Here is a 22,819-nt window from a genome sequence, read left to right on the forward strand (position 1 = left end):
AACCTCCTGTTGTCTAAGGGGCAGAGCAAAGGCATGTCCTCACAGGTATCGGTGCACACACACACACACAAAAAAAAAAATCACCTTTTTAGAAGGTGAATCCTCAAACAGATTGGATGCGCTAAACCAGGTACACGCTTCTATTTCAGCCACTAATGGGGGTTTTTTGTGGATTTTTTTTTTAAATTAAAAAACCCAACAGGTGCTGTTAGTTTGTCTCTCGCCTTTTCTAAACTTTTTTTGGTGCTGAAGCACCGCTCTTGCTAAAGCCCCCAGGCGCGGCTGCCGCCGCCGGGACGCTGCAGGCCTCAGTGCCCCCTGTACCCCAGCGCCTCGGCGGGCTGCCGGGCCAGGCCCTGACTGGCCTCTCGTGGGGTCGGGGCATTACTTTTGAGGAGAAAAACCCCGCCAGACTGGGGAAAGGTGGCTGCTGGGGGGGGGGGGGTCCTGCCGGCGCCCCCACGCGCGATGGCCCCACGGGAGGTGGGAATTCGGCGCTGGGGAGGAGCCCGAGCCCGAGCCCTAGCCCGCTGCCGCAGGTGCGGCCTTGCTGCAGGCCCCCGGCCCGGCACGCCGTGAGACCGCGGCGCCCTTGGCTGAGCCCACGCGTGTCCCCGCCGCCACGCCACGCACGCCCGGGCTGCGCGCTCGCGCCCGCGGGGGTACGGGGCGGGGGGGGCGGCCCATGCAGCGGCGTGCGCTTGCGCGCGGGGCGAGCGGGAGCGTCCTCGAGGCGGGGCTGCGCGTGCCGCTGCGAGGGGCCGCGCTGCCCTGGGAGCGGGGGCGCCCTCAGGTCAGTGCAGGGGGAGGGGGCGCGAGGCGACCGTTACGGCCGTTACTGGGCGCTCGCGCCGCGCTTAGGGCGAGAGGTGGGGAGCGGCGGCGGCGCGGGGAGCAGTGAGGGGGCCGGGGCGGCCCCGCTGGGCCCCGGGTGTCGCGGGGCCGGGGGCGTCCTGCGGCGGATGGGGGAGCTGCCGCCAGCCGCGGCGCCGGGTGAAGGGGCGCGTCGGGGCGGTGGCGCCCGTTCCCGGTGGCGGACGGGCCGAGCTGTGGTGGCGGCAGGGGCTCCGGGGCAGGCAGGCAGGCAGGCGGCCGTGGGTCCCCAGCCGCCCTGCGGGGGCGCCTCCGTGAGGGACGGGGCGGAGCGGCCGCACCTGAGCACCGGCATCGCCGCGAAACTTGGGAAGAGAGAGCCGGGGGAGTTTGTGTGGGGAGCAGTTCCTCGAGCCCCCGGCCTGGTGCCGCTGGGTCGGCGCTGAAGCGGTTGGCTCACCCGGCACAAAGAGCCCCTTGGAAAATGATCTTTGCCTGATCACAGCTATTATTTGTGTCTGCAGCCGTTTCGAGAGGTTTCAGTCTTACTTTGTTGTTGTTGTTTTGGTTTTTTGTTTTGTTTTTTGTTTCTGAGTGTATGCGGCTGCCTTTTGTGCTGAAGCGGGTTGGCTTCGTCGTGGTACCGGGAGTGAACCGGCGGTGAGAAACCGCCCCAAGAGTCGGGTGGTTTGGGATCAAACGGGAGGTGTGAGGAGCACCGAACTTGGGCCCTGGCTGTGCCAGTGTGCCCGACCGCCGGGGCAGAGGGCTCTGCCAGGGGCCTGTCTGTAGTTTTGCACTTCTACTTGGAAAAACTCAGTTATGTAAATCTAAAAGTGGGGGTTTGGAGGGGGTTTCTGCTTAAAGTAATGCTTCTTTTAAAGAAGAAGTATTTTAAGTATTAATTCAATAAGTTTCCTAGAGGAACAATTAATAATTGCACCCGACTAGATATAAATACCACCTCCTTTTCCCCACGTTTGCCAAACTTCACTATGTACGTGTATGTCTGAAGACTGAGTAGTTTCAGTTAAGGGCCCAGACCTTTCCAGTTTACTATTTTCCCCTTTTTTTTTGTTTCAAGAAAGTCCATCTGTGTCAACCTTTGGGTTAAGTTTATAAATTAATTTGCCTGTAGTGTTTCCTGAGTGGGGGTGCATTTAAAAATAGCAGGGAGTAATGAGATGTTCTCACTTGAAGTAAGAAAAAGTTTGAATTGAAGTTATGATACTTAAGTGTTCCTAAAATGACGATTACTTAACAAACCTTATTAAAACAACAAAGGCTGACTGTGTCTTATCCAAAGGGTGCTGGTGCAGATTTTCTGCATTGTTGTTACTCTTCATTATATGTTTTCGGCATGTAATCTATATGTCAAACTTTAATCTCTGTCCCGGGCTTTTTGTTTGTTTTTTTTTGTAGAGAGAGGTGATGTTGCGTTATAGGTATAAAATACTGTATTTGATGCTACTTTAACTGTTAGGCTAGAGTCAGGATTAAAATAGCTTTTATTTTGGTGGGAAATAACTGGTCTCACCATTTCCTATAGAAAGTAGGTGCAGTATGTCCTAGCACATAATATCTTAGCTTCATTGGGTAATTTAACTTTGCAAATCAGGTCTCTTAGGACCTTATTCATTTGAAATAAGTTCTGCAGGATTGCCTAACTTGAATGTAGAGTGCAGTACTTTTTTTTTCTTCTCTTTTTTCCGAAAAAAATCCCCCACAGTAAGTACACTGCAGCTAACTGCACAATAACTTTCCTTGTGTTTCCCCTCCTGTGATCCTTGGCCCTGCCCTGGAGGAAACACCTTTCAGAAGCAATATGGAATTCCTTTAGCTGGCTCTTTAAGGCTGAGAAAAAAGATGCAGGTCGCAACAGTAATTTTTATTATTTGGACACTTGCTTGTTAGAGCTTGTGAGCAAATATTTTTTTTTTAAAGTTACCAAACAGTTGTTACGCTTATGCTGAAAGCATCAGTGCTAGGATAGGCTCAATTAGAACAGAGGTCTGATGATGATGGGCTGTGCGTTATGTTGTCAGAAGAAATTTACATCTTCATCTGTTGTGTGAAAGTGACACTAAGAAAATGTCATTCATGCCCAGTGTTAGCTTTCTCTGATAATTCAGGATAGTTCTCCTGTAATTCTCTCTCTACTAACTCCTCAAACCTTGCGGGTTATTGTTTTGTTTTATACAAGCAAATGTTCAGATACCTGAGCTGGCATGGAAGCCCTGTTTTGTGAAGCACTGTATAAATAAGTGATAAGCAATGGTTTCTATCTCAAAGAGCTGATAGATAAGGAAGTAAGAGATGGGAGTCTTGGAAGGAAAAGATTAACAGCTTTGTGTGGTAGAAGTTGTCTTCTGTTTTCTGCCATAAAGTTGAATTCCAATCTCTTGCCTTATATACAAAACCACATTATATGTATGTATATCAGAAAATGGAGAGGGATAAAGCTTGCATAAAAGGTCACTTCATTCAAATTTGCAAACTTCCCATTTTCCAGGCCTAGCTTGCCTGTTACTTAACAAGCTAGAGTAAAAGAAAATGAAGCAAGTCCAACATCTGGAAGGTGTTTGCATTTTAAAACACTAGCGATCTGTGAATGTCTTACTGGCAGTTCTGTGTATGTAGGGTGTAGAATCGCAGAAAACAGATTTGGAAGGCATCTTAAGACATCACCTTGTCCAGCCCTTACCTATATCCTGAGGTTACCCAATTAGCTGAGTAGATATTTCACCAGATGATCATGCACCACTTCAGTACAGGGCTGAATGACTTGGTGATAACATCCTCCTGTGACAGGATATTTATGTGCCAGGCTACACTCTGTCCACCCTAGCTGCAGTTTCTCCTCTTCACATCCAAAGCAATTTAAAGGAGTAATTTTCTTCAAGAAATACATTCTCTGGAATTACAGCTTTGCTGCCTCCCCGTTGGCTCAAAGTGTGCTTGGTTGCAAGGGTTTGCTGAGAGCATGAAAGCAAGCAACTCTTCAGACAGGTAGCATGTTTGCTGGTGCCTGATAGGAGTGAGATTTTTATATGTAGGCTTGCAATAGTTGATGGAACAGAGTCCCTTTAAAATCTAATCCGTACTATGCCACATGCTATTTAAACGTGTGTCACCTTTCTCACTTGGAGGGAGGAAAGTGCAAGCTCTTTAACACTGGGAAGGAGCTGAAGCTGGCTGTGTGTTACTTAAAACAGAAATGTATGCAGTGGCTTACGCTGTGTTGCAGTATTTTACCTTCCTTTGGAGTCCTCAGCATGCAGTTCAACTTGGAGATAAAAGAAATTTCTGACCTATTAGCTTGCTCAATTTCAGTCTAGGCACATAGCTCAAAGGAATACTATGTGATACAGGATAATATAATGCACTTAAGCTTGTACAAAGTGCACCTAGGTGCATTCGATTTCTTTTAGTGCTATTTGATTTTTGTCTTTGGTAATACTCTTCTGATAGGCGATACTACTCCATGTATACCAAGAACAAGTAAAAGTTTTCATACTATGTAAAACTTTTATTATCCGTAAAACTAATGTGTATGTATGTATATCTTGCACAGTCCCTTAATTATGCTCTCATGTTTGACTACCTGTTCCTTCCTTGATTTGTTTTTTTTTCTTCTCTACTAAAGTTCTGAGGTCTCTGAAACAGAGTAATTGTGATGGAGAACAGGCATTTGTGATATTGTACTTTTGCTAGATGAATACATTTTAAGGCATGAAAGTATATTCTGAAACCAGAATTCGAGTATGTATATATTTGTCTTAAATTCATTACTGTAAAGGAGCTGCTGTTCACTTGTAAAGAGGAGGAGAAATTAATTGAAATACTAAAGCATAACTGATCTGATAGGCAAATGTGACTGAAATATTTGCAGCAAAGGAAAGTAAATCTGATTTTCTAAAACAGTTGATAAAAATTTGGCAACATCTTGAGCCCCCTGTGGAACAGCCATTAAAACAGGCTGCTTGTGCTGTGAGAGTCTGGAAACAAAGTTAAGGGCAAGTAACAAGATCCACAGCTTCTAATGTGTGGCAAAGGAAGATTCATCCAGTACAGTGCCGTTTAATGACTGTAACATTTGGTTCCATTCCTTGAACTATTTGGATGCAGCTCAGGTTAGCAGCGATCAGTCTCTCATATCTAAAAATTGGGGTTATTAAACAATTGTAAAGACATTGTGAGAGTTGTTACTCATGGGTTTTGATTCTCACTTTTGAGAAGTGAGAGCCACCTTGTTTGAGAGTGCATTTCTTATCAAATGCTTGGTTTGCCAATGGACTGACCTGTTCCTCTTTCACTAGCTGAGGTAACCTTCCTCTTTTGTCATTTAAAATGCAGTAGAAAAAGAAGCTCTACCAGTTTTTTCCCCATTTAAAATACTGAATGGTTCCAGGTATGTTGTTCTGCTGTGAACACAAATGTGCCGAGTTGCTGATCTGCTTTGGATTTTTAAGCCTCATGTTCCCTAAACTTCACTAGATGCAAAACTACGGATCAGCATGATGTATTTTTCCCATGACAGAATGACATTTACCGTACAGCATCTAACCAAGCTTTCCACAAGTCCCCCTCTGTTTTTCTTAACCTTTTTGGAAGGTGCTGGCAGCATGGCAGTCCCAGGAGACTGAAGTTTGCAGGCCACAGAACAAGTATGGTATAGGTCATAGCAATATCCTCTCCCCCTCTTTTGTCCCCCAGGGTACTTCAACACTATGGTTTGACGTTGTAAATGTAGGTTATCTGCACATGAAAAATGTAGTCCTTGAATTATATGCCAACATAATCAACTGTAACGCAGTCCCCGTGTGGATACTCATGGGGTAGTTACTCCTCTAGTGCCATCAGCTCTCACAAGCGAGGACTCGCTGAGGAAGTGTCTTCTCGTTATCTGAGTTAGCATTTGCATTTTGCAGACTTACTGTGCATAGAGAGACAAAGACATTTGGGAACTGCTGATGTAAAGGAGTAGGATCAGTCACTTTCCAGCCTGCCTTTTATCTATATTAATTTAACTATTCAGTTTAGAAAGAATAGTTTCTGAGCCAAGTTAAAATTAGTATAAAGGTTTGTCTACATGGGCAAGATCTGTCTGTAAGATAAGAAGTTCTGTCTGTAGTCATCTGATCCTGATTGCTCCCTTGAAATAGTCAGCATGTGAGTACTAATTGTAGTGGTGGTTTTTCTGAAGTGCACTAAGATCACTAGCTTCTTTCTCACAGAGCACTGAACGATCATTAAATGCTAATGACTTTTGATTACTGTTGACCTCGGTCAATTTAGAATTAGTGACCTAGAGACGAAAACCACTGTATCTCATTACCAATTTCCTGAGCTATCTGATCTTCCCTTTGTAAGTCAGTTTTGGTAAGAGGCAGAGTAGAATTAAAGTTGACCTCTGTCTTGGGAAAAGGGTTGAATGCTTTCAGGTTTGCAATATCATGTTTAGAAATAATATGGCAGCCACTAAGAAAGAACTTATTTTTTGACCCTACAGATTGTCAACAGCAAAATTCAACATGAAGTTCAATGGACAAGCTAGAGTAGTAGTGATGGGGAAGAAATGCGTAATTTGTCACTTAAATTGGTAGAAAACCAGTTTATCACTTGTAATCTTGAATTTAATTTCTCATTTTGTAGTTGCAGGTTTTCTCATCTCTGAGTTAATTTCTAATTCTTGTTTTTACTTTGAACTATCAAGAAGCAAATTAATGTTTATAGAATAAATTGAAAATTGGAATATTTTCTACCTGCAGTTCCCAAGCTATGACGTTGGGGAATATGTCTCAGCAGGCTAGTAAAATCATACATTTCATAAAATTGTTAGGTTGGAAAAGAACTTTAAGGTCATCAAATCCAACGTTAGCGTAGCATTGCTAAGTCCACCACTAAACCATGTCCCTAAGCACCCCATCTACAAGTATTAGGTGTTGTAATGAAGCATTTCACATTATTTCTTTCCATATGCACAGAAGAGAATGTTTGCGCGATAATTCACTGTAACGGGATCAAATATGTTGTTCACTGTAGGTTGTTTAAACATAAGCCTTTCTTTACATAGTTGTGGTTTATATGGACTGTCATTCATGCAGCAAGCATGGTCTTGAAATCATAATGAAAATACAAGAGAATTTTAAACATTTTTTCTTTCTCACTTTAATAAACTAGCTGTATTTATTTTGACTCAGCTGGGAACAAAACCTTTAAAAACAAAATCCAACAATGTGCAGAAGTCTTTCATGTTATGTTGTATTTGGGGTGTAAATATAAAGTTATTGAACCTTTCACTGAGGTTAAATTGCAAACTTTAAGCACCTAAACAAGAAAGTAACAGGAAAAAAAAGACAGTGGAAGATGTTGCACGTGGTGTAGGAACAGGTTCATGGTGAGCCAATAGAAATCCACACAGAAGGAAAGTGGACGTTTATTCATGAGTGAATATAGGGCTAAATATTATTAAATATAATGTTTTGTTTTGATTACTCTGTCTCAAAAAGGATATTGCTGTAAAAATCAAAAGGGAGCAATGGAAATGATTGCAGATACAAAAAGGACAAATCAAAAAAATTTAGGGTGTTCTGGTAGGGAGACCAATAAGAAGTGCCACATAGCCTATATGCTAGCAAATAATACAAGAATGAAAAAGACATCTGAATGCTCATTCTTTAAGCTTCTATTTTATGTAAGTTTGTATTTACCTGTTGACTGGGCTGCTCAGGGCTTTCTGCTTTTGTTTTCTTTAAAGGATTAAGGGCATTTAGGAAAAAATGTAAAAACTATCTTAGTGGATAATATTATGCAAAATATTTAAATCCTCATACTTTAAATGCTAAACAGAGTCAAGAAGAATATTTGCCAACAAGTATTTTGCTTGTATAGCAAGTATAGCTTAGTATAGCCTAAGAGCTATAGCAAAATACAGTTCAGTTATTTTGGACTTTGGTTTAAAGCTTCTAGTGTTGGTTCAAGATGCAGTTCTACTCTGATGCTATTCTACTCTTTCCCAGCTCTTGACAATTCTGGGAAGGAAACACTCCCTATTTTTTACCCTGTATTCTGGCATCTTGGAGAGTCTTTACGGTTTTACCCATCTTTCTCCTTGCTTTTAGTCATCTTTTTTTTTTTTTTTCTCCATAGAAGACCTTAAGGAGTAAGACTTCAGGGACGGTTTTTCCATGCAACAGACAGAAGTGGATGCAATCTTGGTTACTTTCAGTGCTGCCAGTCAGAAACTTGTGAAAGAGGAGGTTGGAAGGTTTTGTCAACTGCAATGCATTTTTTACTTCAGGAAATCAAGAGTAGAGCTATCAGTCCCCTTTCCAAATGAGTGTTTTTGCAAACAGAAGGGTGGGAAGGATTCTTCCAGGTGACTAAATAATTCATAGGTAAACAGAACGAGGCTCCACAGCTGTGTGGTTTGTTGAGTTTTTTGGGTTTGTTTTTGAACTTGTACATTACATTTCTAAAGGAGTGCTTAAAGTCAAATTCAGTGGAAATTAGCAGTGGACAGGTAGATTTGTTAAACAATAACATTGTGTGTTTATTTTGGTTAATTGGGATGCATCATCTGAAATTTATTTCCCTGTATGGGGAAAAATCCAGAATTTAAACAAAGAATATTAATAATGCATAGGCGTAATAACTGCCAAGGGAGAGACCTGGCAACTTTACAAAAAGTAGTATATGCATTTTCTCATTGCCTACTTGGAATTCATTCCTTTATTCATGATCTGGTTGTAACAGACAATTGGGAATTTTGATGAAAGCTTGTTTTTTATAGAATTGTCCAGTTCATGTTACTACAGGAAGAACAGACCTGTAAATGAGAGCTATAGAAAACCACAACTTATTAAAAGAAGGAAAAAAAAAAAAGTTTTTGCTTTACCTATTAAACTGTTTCTCAGTCAGAAGTTACCTTTAGAAAGGCATAATTATAGTAGTACCATACTATTAAAAGTTGTACCAAGAGTTGGGCTATAATATGACTCCCATGAAACTGAGATTGCAGGTATATTGCACGCATTTGGACATGAACAGCAAAATTGATGTTTCAGTTGTTCACAATATTTAGTCAGGCGCTGATTTCCAAAGGCTTGTAAATTGCTCGTAATAATTTGAAAAGGGGCATGTAACTTGATGTGTGGTATCTCACCCTTGGAATATAGTGCTTTGCCAGAGGTGAAGTAGTAAGCATTTTGAATTTTCATTAGGCCAGTGTTAAGATTTAAGCGTGGAATTTCCTACACACTTTAGTCAAACTAGAAATATTTTAACTTACTTTGCTTATAAAATAAAGATTTATGTGTCTTTGAAGAAGTATATGTCACTTTATCTAAGTTGTATTTATCAAGTTTGGTTCTGTTAATGTATAATTAATGAAGAAAAATGAGAATTGCTGAAGAAGATTAGGAACACATTGTAATAAGCTTTCAGAAATTGATAGATCTTTGGGTGAAAGAAGGTCAATTTCCTTGATTCTCTTGCTGGAGGCAGACTGATTTGAACTTGGGATTTTGACTAGTCTTTCAACAGGGTTCATAGGTTGCTTTTACTGACTGCTAAACTATGTTGTAGGAAAATAGATGGAAGTTTCTGCCAAAATGGAAAGAATAGTGAGTGCAACTCTTTGGGTTTGGGTTTTTTTGTTGTTGTTGGTTTTTCCCCATTTCACATGTATCTAATGATTGGTCTAGGAGACTTAATTTCTGAGCTGAAGAAGTGCAGTGGGAAGTGGCATAAAGCTTGTAACAGGTTTGTAGTTTTTCATAGGAACTTTTGGAGTCTCTTGTGGAATCAGCACTATTTTCCAGTTATAGCAGACCAGATTTTGGTGGGTGGCTTAAGAACAGACAGAGATGGCAATTACGCTTTTTATTTACTGGGGTGGATTTTTATCCTGTCATCTTGTCTGCTAGGGGTCTGTCTGAATTCTGGATTCAGGCAGAATATAATTCAGGTGCAGTTTCTCCTTCCTTTCCTTCCCCAGGGAAGTACAACATGCTATACGTGCATTGTGTTTTACAGAAGTCAAAGATATGGTGGACTCCTACTGGTTCACGTTTATGATCTGTCTTTCCCAGACTGAGTTTGAATGGTCAGTCCATCTGTCATTCTCTTTCTCTTCTTTAGCCTCCCAGTGAGCTTAGCCGGTGTGTGTATAGTCTTTGGATTTGTATTGGTCAGATGATTTGAAAAAATGAGGACCCTGATTTTTTTTATATACTTCAGTAGTCTATAAAATGGATTTACGGAATGAAAATCAAATCTCCCATATGAATCTCCTAAGCCCTGCTGTCTTTCACCTTCTGCCAACTGCAATACTGAGTACCACGTTTTCTGAAGAGTGCATGGTTTTTCCGTTATCACTAACAGTTTTTTAAACATCTTCCTCCTGAAACGTCTTTCCTGTGCAGTGACAAAAGGGTTATTCCTATAAGTAGAAGGGCTGGAAATTTACATAAGCAGGGGGAAAAAAAACTATGCAAACTCAACAAACTCAAATTTTGTGGTGAGAATACCTGCTGTGTCCCTGTTACAAACTCTCAGCTGTGAGCAGTTGTAAACATCGCATTTATGGGGCAAGTTTCTTCTCCTTTACCCCTTCTTTTATCTCTGTACAGTTCAATATGGCTTAGGTTGTTAGTTTCCCTTCCAAATCAATGTGTTGCAGATAAAAAAGGAAAACAAGGGAGGGAGGGGAAGAAAAGAAAGAATAACTTGATAGAAAATATTTCATTGGAAATTGTATAACCTGCCTCTTCATTTAGTTAGGAACATACCTGATTTTCAGTCACATCAGGCATAATCTACCATCTTCTTTTAAATTACTGGTGAGAGTGATTTTGCACTAAGGCTTTGGGTTGTGAAATGTAGCAGCTGAGGCGTGGACATGTATTCTTCTGTTTCCCCCTTCTATGAGCAGTGACTTCAGACAGAGGGGACAGATGTGCGTCTGGAAAAGGTATCATCTCAAAACACTGCAGCAAAGTCTCTAGATGGCCAACTGCCAGGGTGTTTAGTTAGTGCTTAATATGGAGCATCTCCCAAGGAGACCTTTGAAATCTTTGAAATACCTGCACAGTTTCAGGTTTAAAGACATTCTGAGATTGCACGTTATAAAGCCGTAGCTGTGATTCAAGCAATTGTGACAGTGTTTCAGTAAATAGCCTGAGTAACATTTCTGTGCTTTGGTTTAAGTCAGTGCAGATTTCCATCAGGGATTTCAGCAAGGTCAGCCATATCTGCACCAACCTTTGATCACTTTAATTTCACTGTTGTGCTCTTGTCCAGCAAAATTAATTAAGGCTAAAAGTGGCTAAATTTGCTTTGAAAGCAAAGAGGATTTTTTCTTTAAAACTTGAAAATAATTATAAAATCATATTGTAATTATCCTCCCAATATTTTAAAGGTTTGAAATGTTGACACCTAATACATAATATTTTTTATTTCCCTGCTTTTGTTTTTAAGTGGCTATGCTTGCTTGCTTGGTTTTGTGCTTTGTTTTGTTTTTAATACACATGCCCTACTATTAAGGAAATGTGATCTAAATTTAAGATCTAAGTAAACTAATGACTGAAAATTAGTTGTCTTTCCTATTTAAATTATTTGGTTGGCATAGCTTATCCTGTTTATTTTCAGAAAGTATTTGTGAACAAAATTGGAGTGTGTTTGCATCTCGGAGTGATTTCTGCCTGAGACTTTCTGAATCATTCGGACTTTTTATTTTAATGCTTTGAAATATTGATTAAATATATTCACTCTGGCTTGCTTTAATCTGATTGCACATCTAGAAGTTTTCTTCCGATGTGGTGCAGCCATGTCTGGTGTAAGCTGGCTTAATTAGCACTGCTTAGTGATGTGGGACCCCTGTCAAAGGCTATTACGTTATCTGGAAACATAAGGAGTTAAAGCTAAAGCTGTGACCTCATCTCTATTCATGTTACACTGGAGTAGAAGCGGCACTGAAAGGGATTGTTTAACTGCATGTCTGTCTTTGCTGCTGCTGGTTGGTTGCTTTACTTTGGTTCTGATAGCTATGGCGTGTTTTTGCTGAACAACTGTTGTGGTAGGGATTTGTGGAAATTCTAGAGACATATGAAGTCATGCTATTACCGACTGCATGTGGAAATAGCTCCCATGGAAATACTTAGACTCAAATATGTCTTTCTAACTGATTTCAACTTTTTATTGCTTCCCCTGTGAAAATTCACACAGCATCAAGGAGAGCTAAAACACACATGCTTCTGGCCAGTCATGCGCTTAGGCAACCATGCATGCCATTTATTACTTTATTACTTAGCACTACATATTAAGTAGTAGTGCAACTGCTGTCGCTTTAATGTCAGAGCAGCGTACGTTACAATAGGTGTCACTGTGCGGCTGGGTCCAATCGTTATCGGTGACTTCAGCTATTGGCTCCAAATGCTGTCTGACTCCATCTGCAGGGCTGCAATACCTACTCTGTTCCGATCTCTTCAACGCACAAGTTCAGCTCGCTGAGCAGACTAGCAGCGCTACCGCGCGTCTTGCTAGCCCCCTTCAGAAAGCCGATGCTACAGCTGCGCACGTACCCTCCTGGCAGAGTGTAGCGCTTTCAGGCCATTTCTGATCAGGAGATCTGGAAAGAAATAAAACTGGCAGGAATGATGGGGATGTATTTAACGATTCAAGTACTGGATCAAACTTAAAGCCAGTTTCTTACTCGGTGTGCTGGAAAGGTCACCTTGTCTTGCTGGAAAAGAAGCAAACTCTCAGCTCTGCTGCTCTCTGTTTAACAGCTTCCACGTGCATTTCTTAATGCTTCTGGCTAGTTAGGCTATCCAGCTTTACAGACGAGTATACTCATGGTAGATGAGAAAGAAAAGAACATGAAATGTCTCACCTTCTTCTTGATGCTTCCAGAGACAGTCAAGAACAGGTCCAAGAAGAGCTCTAAGAAGGGAAATAGCAGCAGCAGTAGCAGCAGCAAATTGCCTCCAGTTTGCTATGAAATCATTACCTTGAAGACCAAAAAGAAGAAGAAGATGGCTGCTGATATTTTTCCCCGAAAGAAACCAGCCAACACTAATACAACTGCTGTCCAGCAGTACCACCAGCAAAATCTCAATAACAACAACACTATTCCGGCACCTAATTGGCAAGGACTTTATCCGACCATCAGAGAGAGGTAAGTTCAGGGCAGTTAATTTTTGCTGTTTGAATGGAGTGAAAAGTAGCAAAATGTTTGTAATGCATGTGTTTAGTTACTCATTTATTTGCTGAAGTAAATGTAGTGTTCTCTCTCTCTGTTTTTTCCTTTGTGTGTGTGAAACAAGTATTTTGGTAATGGAAAATATTTTAATATCTCTTTTCCAGACAGTGCAGCTGTTGGTCTTGAGTGAAAAAAATGTTGCTGGAAGCTGCAGTGTACCCATAAAGATTTGCTTTTAGACCTCAGTGGGAATTTTCAGTGATACATGTGCTTGACTTCGATTTCCAGTTTTTGAAAAGTTCTCATAAGTTTTTTGGGGTTTTTGTTTTTTCTTTTTATTGCGTACTCATCTCTTCGTACAGTTTTCTTTGGTGTATTTGTGTGATGATGTGTAAAGTAGCTTAAAACAAAGTGTGACCTGCTTTTCTTTACTAACATGCAATTTCAAGTTGTTACGAAATTTAATTTCTTGGGTCTGGGGCAAGCACAGTGTTACTGGACACCATAAATTAACACGCTGCCTCTGTTTGTAGAAATGCAGTGATGTTCAACAATGACTTGATGGCAGATGTTCATTTTGTGGTCGGGCCACCAGGTGGGACCCAGCGGCTGCCAGGACACAAAGTAAGCAACAGCTGCATTATCAGCTCTGGCGGGGATAGTCAGAGAGATCTCCCACGGTTATGCCGGGACGTAGCATGGGAGACTCGGCTCTTCTGGGACAGGCATAATTCTGTGTTTTAAAAGGCTACATGTAGTGGACTAGTCTGTCCCTTGTGTTTCTTGGGTTTTGGTTAAACAGTATGCTTGTGCTAAGGCAGTCATTGTAAAGTTAGGAATGCTGCTTGTGCTGCTGATTAATATTACTCTTGAGATTTTCTAGAAGTAGTTAACTTCTGTAGTCGATATGAGCATTTTCCAGTAGCTAATGCATATATGCCCATGAGAGTAAAATGCAGGTAAAATGTGTAATTCTGTTCTTAACTTTGACTTTATTTCTTACCAAAGTGTGTCAGCAAAGCCCGGTATGCTCAGTGGCTCTCCCACATTGTTTTTGTTGGCAGTGCTTTCAGTTTAAAGCATGAAATAAGATTTCCCTTTCTCAACAGTATGTCCTGGCTGTTGGGAGCTCTGTATTCCATGCGATGTTTTACGGAGAGCTGGCTGAGGACAAAGATGAAATCCGTATACCAGATGTTGAGCCTGCTGCTTTTCTCGCAATGCTGAAGTAAGCATCATTCATCTGCTGGATATGTTTTCCTTTATTATGTATACATACATTGGTAATGTCATGGTTAAAGTATTAGGCTTGCGTACAAACAGAAAGAAAGCAATTGCTTAAAACATTCCCCTTTTTGTGTTTTGGGTATTTTAAACTTTTACCTCGTTTTGCTCTCCCCCTTCAGTTCCAGGCATGCATATATTAGACTAATGTAGTCAGTTATAAATAATGACTTTGACAGGGGATCTTAGGGCACATTGTGTACTGTAATGCCTATTGATCTGATTTGTCACTACACGTTACACAAAGGAATGGAGTTACTAAAAAGAATTTTTCAGCTGTTACAAAAAAACCCCAAACCTGTTCTACTTTGCAAGCACAGTGAAAAGTTAAAAACACACACAAAAAACCCCAAACCCCAGAATGGCTTGGTTTGCATATTGACATAATTCCAGCTTTTTTATAAACTTGCTGTATGCAGGTCTTGTCTTAGAAAAATGACCCTAAGTTATTGAATATAGCTTCTGAAAATTAAATTTCTCCTCATCTATCATATTGATGCACTTGGAAAGTGATAAAAAGGCTGTTTACGTGAATAGGGTTTTTTTATTCTAACGGGGGAAACCAGTCAGTTTACATGGTGATTGTTTTTCTTCTTGCAAACTGCATAAGAAATGCTATCTTTTCGTAAATGAGCATAATGAAGCAGCTTCCCTGCTGAATTGTCCTTGAATGTATCTATAAACTCTGATTATTAAAGAGAAATACCCTATCACAGAAATGCAATGGCTTTGAGGGTTTTTTCCCTTCAGCTTTAGTAACTGCCATTGCTTTCTGATAAAGAATATACATTAGTATCTGATAGTGATCCTTTTAATATGCTGCAGATTTTCTTGCATGTAATGGTGTAATCACTAGCTAACAATTTATTGTATTTCATAGATTGTTTTGACTAGCTTGTGATTACAGAATAGTTTATTTTTTCTTTTATGTTTCAGTGGCACTGTAGATGAACATTCAAAGTTGCAGGTAGAGTTTGTTGCATAGAGTTTTTGTAGGTTATTGTGAATATCACAAATGTTCTGTGCAAATATCAGTAACTGCAAGGAAAAGTTGAAGTCACAGAGTTGTTCCATAGACCTGGAATATAAAGTTAAGATATGACATTATGTAACTAGGTGCATTATGGATCCCTGCTTTGGGCCTTTCTGGTTTTGTGGGTGTTTTCTGCAGAGCTCAGACTTGTGCTTTACTTTCATGCAGAATTTTACAAGGCATGAATACAAGATACTTGGATTCCCCTGGTCCCCCTCCCTTTTTGAATAGCAAATCTATTTCACTGTGGCTAAACATGGTTTGCCATGTAAAAACTTGAATGCTTTCTGAATTTGTCATTAAGAAATGTGTTCAGAGAGCAAACCTAGAAAAGAGAGTATCAATACTGACATCTAGGTCTTGACATATTATTTAGCCCATGGCAATTTAGGAGACTGTCTTTGAGAGCACGGCCAGAAACATGGAATTCTTCACCTTCTCAACTTTTATATAAGAAACCAGAAGACCACAAAAAGTTCGTGATCTTTATGGATGTTGAGCTAACCTTGCCAGTGCTAACTCCCACTGATGCAGTGTGCCTGAACCTGCAGAGTGCTCCTGTGTCTGCAAACGCCAGGGTTGTCTGCAGCCGTGACGGTGCAGGGAAGGGAAAGGGATGTTGCTCAGCAGTGCAGCATTCCCCTCATCACAGGATCCAGTGCATGTGCTGCACTGGGTGGAGCTTGGGAAGAGCCACAGTCCCCTTCACTTGTCTGCCCATGGGAAATCATCCCCATGAGTGTTGCTTGCAACTGCTGTGAGCAGTGGGTGGCAGAAGGCTTATGATACTGTTGCTAGAGAAGGAAAAGACTTTTTAACCTATCCCAAAGCAGCCTTCTCCTTCATATGCTCCTTTCCGCAGTCAGGAGGAATGAATGCATCGTAATCTTTGTCAGAAAATACATTGAGTTGTGTCTTGTTGTTTTTTGGGACTTGGGGTTGGTTTTTGGGAGGGTTTTGGTTTTTTTCCTGGATAGTGAATTCTTATAGCATAAATATTTTTTGTCTTTTATTATATAGTGGGCATTCTGACAGCAAACATCAGACAAGGTATTACCAAATGTAACATAGGAAATAATACCTCAACTGGTAGATGCTAATTCTCCCAGTAAAATTGCTTTGGCTGTCTTTAATGTATTATATCTTATCTTAATCTTGACTGTTCAAGTTAGAACCGTGGTCTCGTCTTATCCCAGGATGAATGTGCTACTAAACCATCAATCCCTGTGGTCTAGCAGAATCCTCTGTTTAAGAACAGGGTGAAACTGGAATATCAGTAATTGCAGACCAGAGTTGAGGTGCATCAGCAGAATGACAAGTGTGGAATATTGATGACAGCTGATCTGTGCTGTGTCTGTTGTAAATCAGTGATATTAGTTCTTCACTTTCATGAATATTAAACTAGCAACTTTTGTACCATTTCAATTTAAAACAGATGTCATCTCTGCTATACTAGGAGGCAAAGAGAAGTAATAGAAGGGAGAAAAGAGTTGGAGAGCAATGAGGAGAATCATAAAAATGAATTAATTGATACATTGGAAATTTTTTGGACAGTAAAGGAGCTAAGCCTTTAACCAGTGGTATATAGACGTGCTCTTTGTTGTTACTTGGTTTCAGCCGGGCTATTTGTAATAAAGATTAAAAAAAAAAGGTTTGGGTCTGTGTAAGTATTCTTTTTCTCTGTAACCTCTTAGATTTTATTATATTGCTTGAGCAGTACATGCTCTGAGCATATTTTCTAATTGTGGCTTGGAGGATAGTACCCTATACCTGCAAAAATAAAAATAAAGATATTTACAACTATAATCAGATCAGAGTAGATACTAATTCTACTTCATAAGCACATCTGTTCTGCAAAAAATTCATTGTGTTGGGAAACCTGCTAACTAGAAAATTTTAATACAGGGTCACACACAACTTTAGCTTTACCGGAGGAAGACACTTTTATCAACCACAACCATCAAGACTTGCTTATCCCTGTGAAGAGTAAAATTGCATTTGGCATGGTTTTAGCACATTGCATTCACCAGCTGCAAATGGGGCCCTGAAGCATGAGATATTAAAAAGAACAAACCGTACAATGCTTCATTTCTCTGAGCAATGAATCCCAGCAGTTTAGTCACATAAATAGAATTTCACCTTCATCTCTTCTACTACGCTAGCATAGCAGTAAAGCTTTTTTTTTCTTCCTTATGCAATGATACTGAGAGAAAACACTGTGGTAGTGGAGCTAGGATGCTGTAAGCATTAATAAACCTGAAAATTGAATTCTGTGCCTCTCCCTAGATGTTTCATCACCTTGTTAAAAAAAACAAAGCCAAAACAAACCCAACCTCTCCCCCTGCAAAAAAACCCCAAACAACCAAACAAAAAAAACCAACCAACCAAAAAACCCCACAGACCCAGTAGTTATAAAGATGGGTAGCACCTGATATACTTTTATAGTATTTCTATTCTTAGACTAGCTAGTTATTCCCAATAAACTTGTTTTCATTCCTGTACTTTATATATACACCTCATTAAATCATCATTCACCATCACAGGACATCCAGTCCAAATACTTTGTAACACGTGTTACAAGACTTATGTGTTAGCTGAGTAAGGTAGCCCTTGAGGAGCTACTGCCTGGGGCAGATAGCCTCTCATTAGCCAAAGCATGTATGGAAGGAAATCAGAGCTGGAGGGATGATGATGTAACCATTGTCTACATAGCAGGTAACCCAAATGTGAAGTTTTATTCACCTTGAATTTAAGCCTGTTCTCTTCCATGGTCTTATATGAGTGATGAATTTGGTTTGTACTTTCTTTCTGGATAAATCAATGTTCCCCAAAAGCACTACTAAGTTTTAATGTGGAGCCATTTAAATCTTCTTTGTTTATAGTTTTCAGATGTCGTTGACAAATTGCATTTTTGCATCAAGCAGCAGTGTTACATGCGTGTGTTTTATTTCAGATACATATATTGTGATGAAATTGATTTGGCTGCGGATACTGTACTGGCCACTCTTTATGCTGCCAAGAAGTACATCGTTCCTCATCTTGCCCGTGCCTGCGTCAACTTCCTAGAGACCAGTCTAAGTGCAAAGAACGCCTGTGTGCTGCTTTCCCAGAGCTGCCTATTCGAGGAACCTGACCTGACCCAGCGCTGTTGGGAAGTGATTGATGCCCAAGCTGAGCTAGCTTTGAAGTCTGAGGGCTTCTGTGACATTGATTTTCAGACACTTGAAAGCATTCTCCGAAGGGAGACTCTGAATGCCAAAGAAATTGTTGTTTTCGAAGCAGCTCTGAACTGGGCTGAAGTGGAGTGTCAGCGACAAGAGCTAACGGCTACCATAGAGAACAAGCGCAAAGTCCTCGGGAAGGCTCTGTACTTGATACGCATCCCTACCATGGCACTCGACGACTTTGCAAATGGCGCTGCTCAGTCTGGGATTCTGACTCTCAATGAAACCAATGATATCTTCCTCTGGTATACAGCTGCCAAAAAGCCAGAGTTACAGTTTGTAAGCAAGCCCCGGAAAGGCCTCGTTCCTCAGCGATGCCACCGTTTCCAGTCCTGTGCTTACCGCAGCAACCAGTGGCGCTATAGGGGCCGGTGTGACAGCATCCAGTTTGCTGTTGATAAGAGAGTGTTTATTGCTGGCTTTGGGCTGTATGGCTCCAGCTGTGGATCAGCAGAGTACAGTGCCAAGATTGAACTCAAACGACAAGGAGTTATCCTAGGCCAGAACTTGAGTAAATATTTCTCAGATGGTTCTAGTAACACTTTTCCTGTGTGGTTTGAATATCCAGTGCAGATTGAGCCTGACACCTTTTACACAGCTAGTGTGATTCTGGATGGTAACGAACTCAGCTATTTTGGCCAAGAAGGAATGACAGAAGTTCAGTGTGGGAAGGTGACTGTTCAGTTTCAGTGCTCCTCGGACAGTACAAATGGCACTGGGGTCCAGGGAGGGCAAATTCCCGAACTCATATTTTATGCTTGAATGAAAGTGTGTGGAGACAAAGCGTTTTACTCTGAAGAACCTATCTGGTTCAGGCCTACTGACGCTTAGCTTTTTATCTGCAGATGTGTGATCAGTACAGGTAATATGTAACTAAATGCTGTGGGCAAGTAACTGGCTTGCTATACTTGTAGCATCGTTGGTGATAAAGTTTAAGTGTAAAATTTAACTTTAAACTGGAAGCTCTTAGGAACAAGCACGTTTTAAAGGCTTTGTAAGAGAGATGCCTGTTTGCTGGTGATGCTGACCCTTTCTTTGCACCTGTAAATCATCAGAGGATGTCCCCCTCTTGTATCTCACTAAACGCTGTCTTCATTGATCAGTTTTCTCTTCTTCCATTTCCTGCTTTTTCTGGTTGTAATTATTTGGGAAGGTAGAGGTAGAAAATGAAGAGCCTTGTTTTATAGCTCTCTCTTCTGTCTGCTCTTTGGACTTAAGAGATTCCAATAATAAGCTGCTTTCGATTATGGGAGCTGAAAAGTGTTTCAGTTGTAAGCAGAAAAAGCCTAAGTTTAAACCTTCATCCTGCGAGATTCTCCCATGGTCAACTGTTTGGGATGGCTGCAGGGGAAGATGGAGAGAAGCAAGTAGCTTTCAGGAAGCTACACAAGCATGCTGACCATGTCCACAGTGCGTGGACATGTTTACAGTGGGGGCGGATGTGGACTTGGCAAGTCACCCTCAGAATTAATTTTCTAGGAATCCCACCTTGAAGGCAAGGAAGTACTTGCACATGTTCAAATTGTTTATGCAGCTCTTGAAACTCTACTCCCATGACCTAGTTCTTGCTACATTGAAGTTGATTTGCTATTTAAATGGCTTTTCTTTGAACCCTTGCTAAATAAATGGGAATTAATATCTATCATCCAATGCAGGATATTTTTTTGCTTGTTTTGGGTGGGGTTTTTTCTTCTTCCTAAACATGGTAGAGGGAGATTTTAGAGGAACAAAAGAATGTGCCAATCCTGTCTTGGACTTTTTTCTGTAACATGAGATTTCTTCTTTTTATTACCGTATGTTATCAGTGAAAATTTAGACAAAGACAGAAGATTCCCAACTGTGGTCATATTACACTTGGTGTATATCATCAGAGAACAGTGAGGAGGAGGAAGTCTTCTCTAACGCATTAATGTTGGATTCTTGCAACTGCTTATGGTTACGCATCAATCAGAGGATTATGTGGTACAGAACCTTTTCCTTGTCTGAAATTTTTTTTCTAAACTTCCTGTTACAGGTCTGTGTCAGTTTTGGAAAAGTAGTAGGGATCATGACTCCTTTTATCAGGGAAGGAAACAATTATAAATAAGAAATACAGGTACTATTTAATCATCAGAAAATCCTTCACCATTGCATTGGGACATTTGCTTCTCAGAGGCAGACTGCCTATTTTGAAGCATCTCATTCTTTTTTCACCTCTGAAATGGGTTCTGTTTGTTGCGTATGTTTTAACAAAATGAGAGGACCAAATGATTCTTTAGACAGACTATTAATACTATGGTATATCAACACATTAATGTAGCATAATCCTAAATTCACTTGTCACTTTTGTAATAAAAATGTTTTTCTCATATGATTTCTTACCAGTTTAATACTGTTACTCTAAGTGTTTCTTGACAGTTGGAGTCCTGGGCCCTGGCCATCATAAAGTGCTGGTATGTCTTTACAGTGTCCAAAATACCATCTGAAGTAAGGAAAACTGGAGTGTAGACGACGAACACTTTATGGCCAAAGCCCAGATCTTCTCTCTAGGTAATAAAAGGAGAGCCAGGTAAAAAACTGCCCTACAAAATCCATGCTTTTCACCCATCCTAATGTTTTATATGCATACATACATGTGTATGTGTAAGCAACGTTCTTTTTGAAATGTAAATAACCTCAAAATATATAGAAAAATGTTTTGGTTTTTTGTAACAGATGTACATAATCCAGACTGTTAGTGAAATCTAAACAGAATGCTCCATGGAAAACTCCCAGAGAGAGATTTAAAAAACCTCCAGTTAATTATATTTGGATCTGCAGCCTAAAATAGACAAGTGTATAAATTGTATGGACTGGAGGAAGAGTTGCTGAAGAGACTGCAGAAGGGATGTTGATGAGGTAATGGTCATCTACTTTTAGACAACATCTGAGCAGCAGTTCCATTTATTTAAATATATTTGAGAGCAGAAAAAGATGCTAATCAGCTGATTAAGTTTTCCTACAGCAAGTGGTTGATGTAGATGTAATTACTCTGAGTGATGATCAGATTGACAAGTTGCTTGCAGTAGCAAGCTGCATTTGGAGTTGTTTGGAAAAAAATCAGGTGCCTCAGCTGGTGGGACAAATCAGAGAGTACTGCATTGGTATAACACTACTTGAGTTCTCGCTTTTAATTTATTTTTTGGTTTTTACTGATCTGCAAATAAAGGTGAGCTATCTACTATGTTGGCTGGAACAGAAGTTAGGAGATCAGAATACTGTGTAGCTATAATAGGTAGAAGTGAGCTGTTATTTAATTATTATTTTTATTTGCTACTTTTATGAAATCTTTTTGACGAGGTAGGATGAAAGCTACTTCTAGCTTAGTTCCTCTGAGTCCATTCCAGGTTTTAGGAGCTGGTGCATGTATAGTTTTTCAATATGGATGAATACGCATAAGCACCCCAAAACACCTTTTGATGCTTACAGTGTGACTTGATTCCGAGTACTGCTTGATGCTAACAAGTACTGGTGTATAAGAAGGTGGCTAGTACTAATCACCTTAAGACATCAGGGCACTTAAATAGGTGTCTAAATGTGGATTTGGTTGGTTTAGCAGTAGCATCCAAGCTTGAATACATTTCGCAAGCATCAGCCATATCAACCTGGAATGTAAGCATAATGTCAATAGAGATCCTTTCGTAGATTCTGTCTTAAACTGTACCTGGCCATCTTTTGCTACTTGTATGTTTGATTTTCCTGGTGAGGGGAATCAGTGATAAGAAAGTATAATGTAATATACTTTCTGCATATCTAAAATAGTATTTAAGTAAACATTTTAATTTCTACATACTTATTGCACTGAACCGTTTTGGTTTCTTTTTTAATTTGTTGTGATAAACTCAGCTAACTTCAGGTCCCAGCACCCGTTTGTGCTGGAGCAGTGTTTGACCTTAGCAAGCTTACAGCATTATTTATAAAGGACAGATATATATAAATATGAAGTACCTCATGTTGAATGTTATTGTACTGTATCTTTAATGTCACAGTGCAGATCTTGTTGGACTCATGAATGTGTATAATCGCATTAAACTTACAAATAAAAATGGTTCTTAAATTGCTGTTTCCTGCAGTATCTTTGAAGCATGAGCTGTGAAAGCCTTTACTTAGTTCTCTGTTTTAGTGATTTCTATTGTTCTGCAGTTGTGCACAGATATTTCTCAAGCTTATGTATTCAGAGATCTTTTGATGCCCAAAGAAGTAAAAGTCTAAGGAAAAAACAAAGAACAACAATGAAAATGT

At 40.3% G+C, this 22,819-nt stretch overlaps 1 protein-coding gene across 3 annotated transcripts; it reads left to right on the forward strand.

Annotated features, from left to right (window-relative positions):
- Positions 1–779: 779 nt before the first annotated feature.
- LOC129200343 (BTB/POZ domain-containing protein 3) lies at positions 780–22,634 on the forward strand. Of its 3 annotated transcripts, none has more exons than XM_054811667.1 (5): positions 780–793; positions 12,730–12,994; positions 13,552–13,642; positions 14,128–14,246; positions 18,289–22,634. In XM_054811667.1, the coding sequence occupies exons 2-5, from the start codon at positions 12,852–12,854 to the stop codon at positions 19,319–19,321; spliced, it is 1,386 nt and encodes a 461-aa protein (XP_054667642.1). In that variant the 5' UTR covers positions 780–793; positions 12,730–12,851; the 3' UTR covers positions 19,322–22,634. The 3 variants fall into 3 exon arrangements, with proteins under 3 accessions (XP_054667642.1, XP_054667643.1, XP_054667641.1); XM_054811668.1 differs by lacking the exon at positions 780–793 and adding an exon at positions 1,249–1,349; XM_054811666.1 differs by lacking the exon at positions 780–793 and having other exon boundaries at positions 11,376–12,994.
- Positions 22,635–22,819: the final 185 nt, after the last annotated feature.

Source organism: Grus americana, unplaced genomic scaffold (genome assembly GCF_028858705.1).
Source record: "Grus americana isolate bGruAme1 unplaced genomic scaffold, bGruAme1.mat H_59, whole genome shotgun sequence".
Classification (NCBI taxonomy): domain Eukaryota; kingdom Metazoa; phylum Chordata; class Aves; order Gruiformes; family Gruidae; genus Grus; species Grus americana.

What these genes read in the sequence shown, in the direction of transcription:
- LOC129200343 (XM_054811666.1), top strand. Translation starts at nt 12,672, where the DNA reads ATGGTAGATGAGAAAGAAAAGAACATGAAATGTCTCACCTTCTTCTTG. An exon ending in TATCCGACCATCAGAGAGAG is followed by an intron (nt 12,995 to 13,551) that starts GTAAGTTCAGGG and finishes CTCTGTTTGTAG; the next exon opens with AAATGCAGTGATGTTCAACA. An exon ending in GCTTTTCTCGCAATGCTGAA is followed by an intron (nt 14,247 to 18,288) that starts GTAAGCATCATT and finishes GTTTTATTTCAG; the next exon opens with ATACATATATTGTGATGAAA.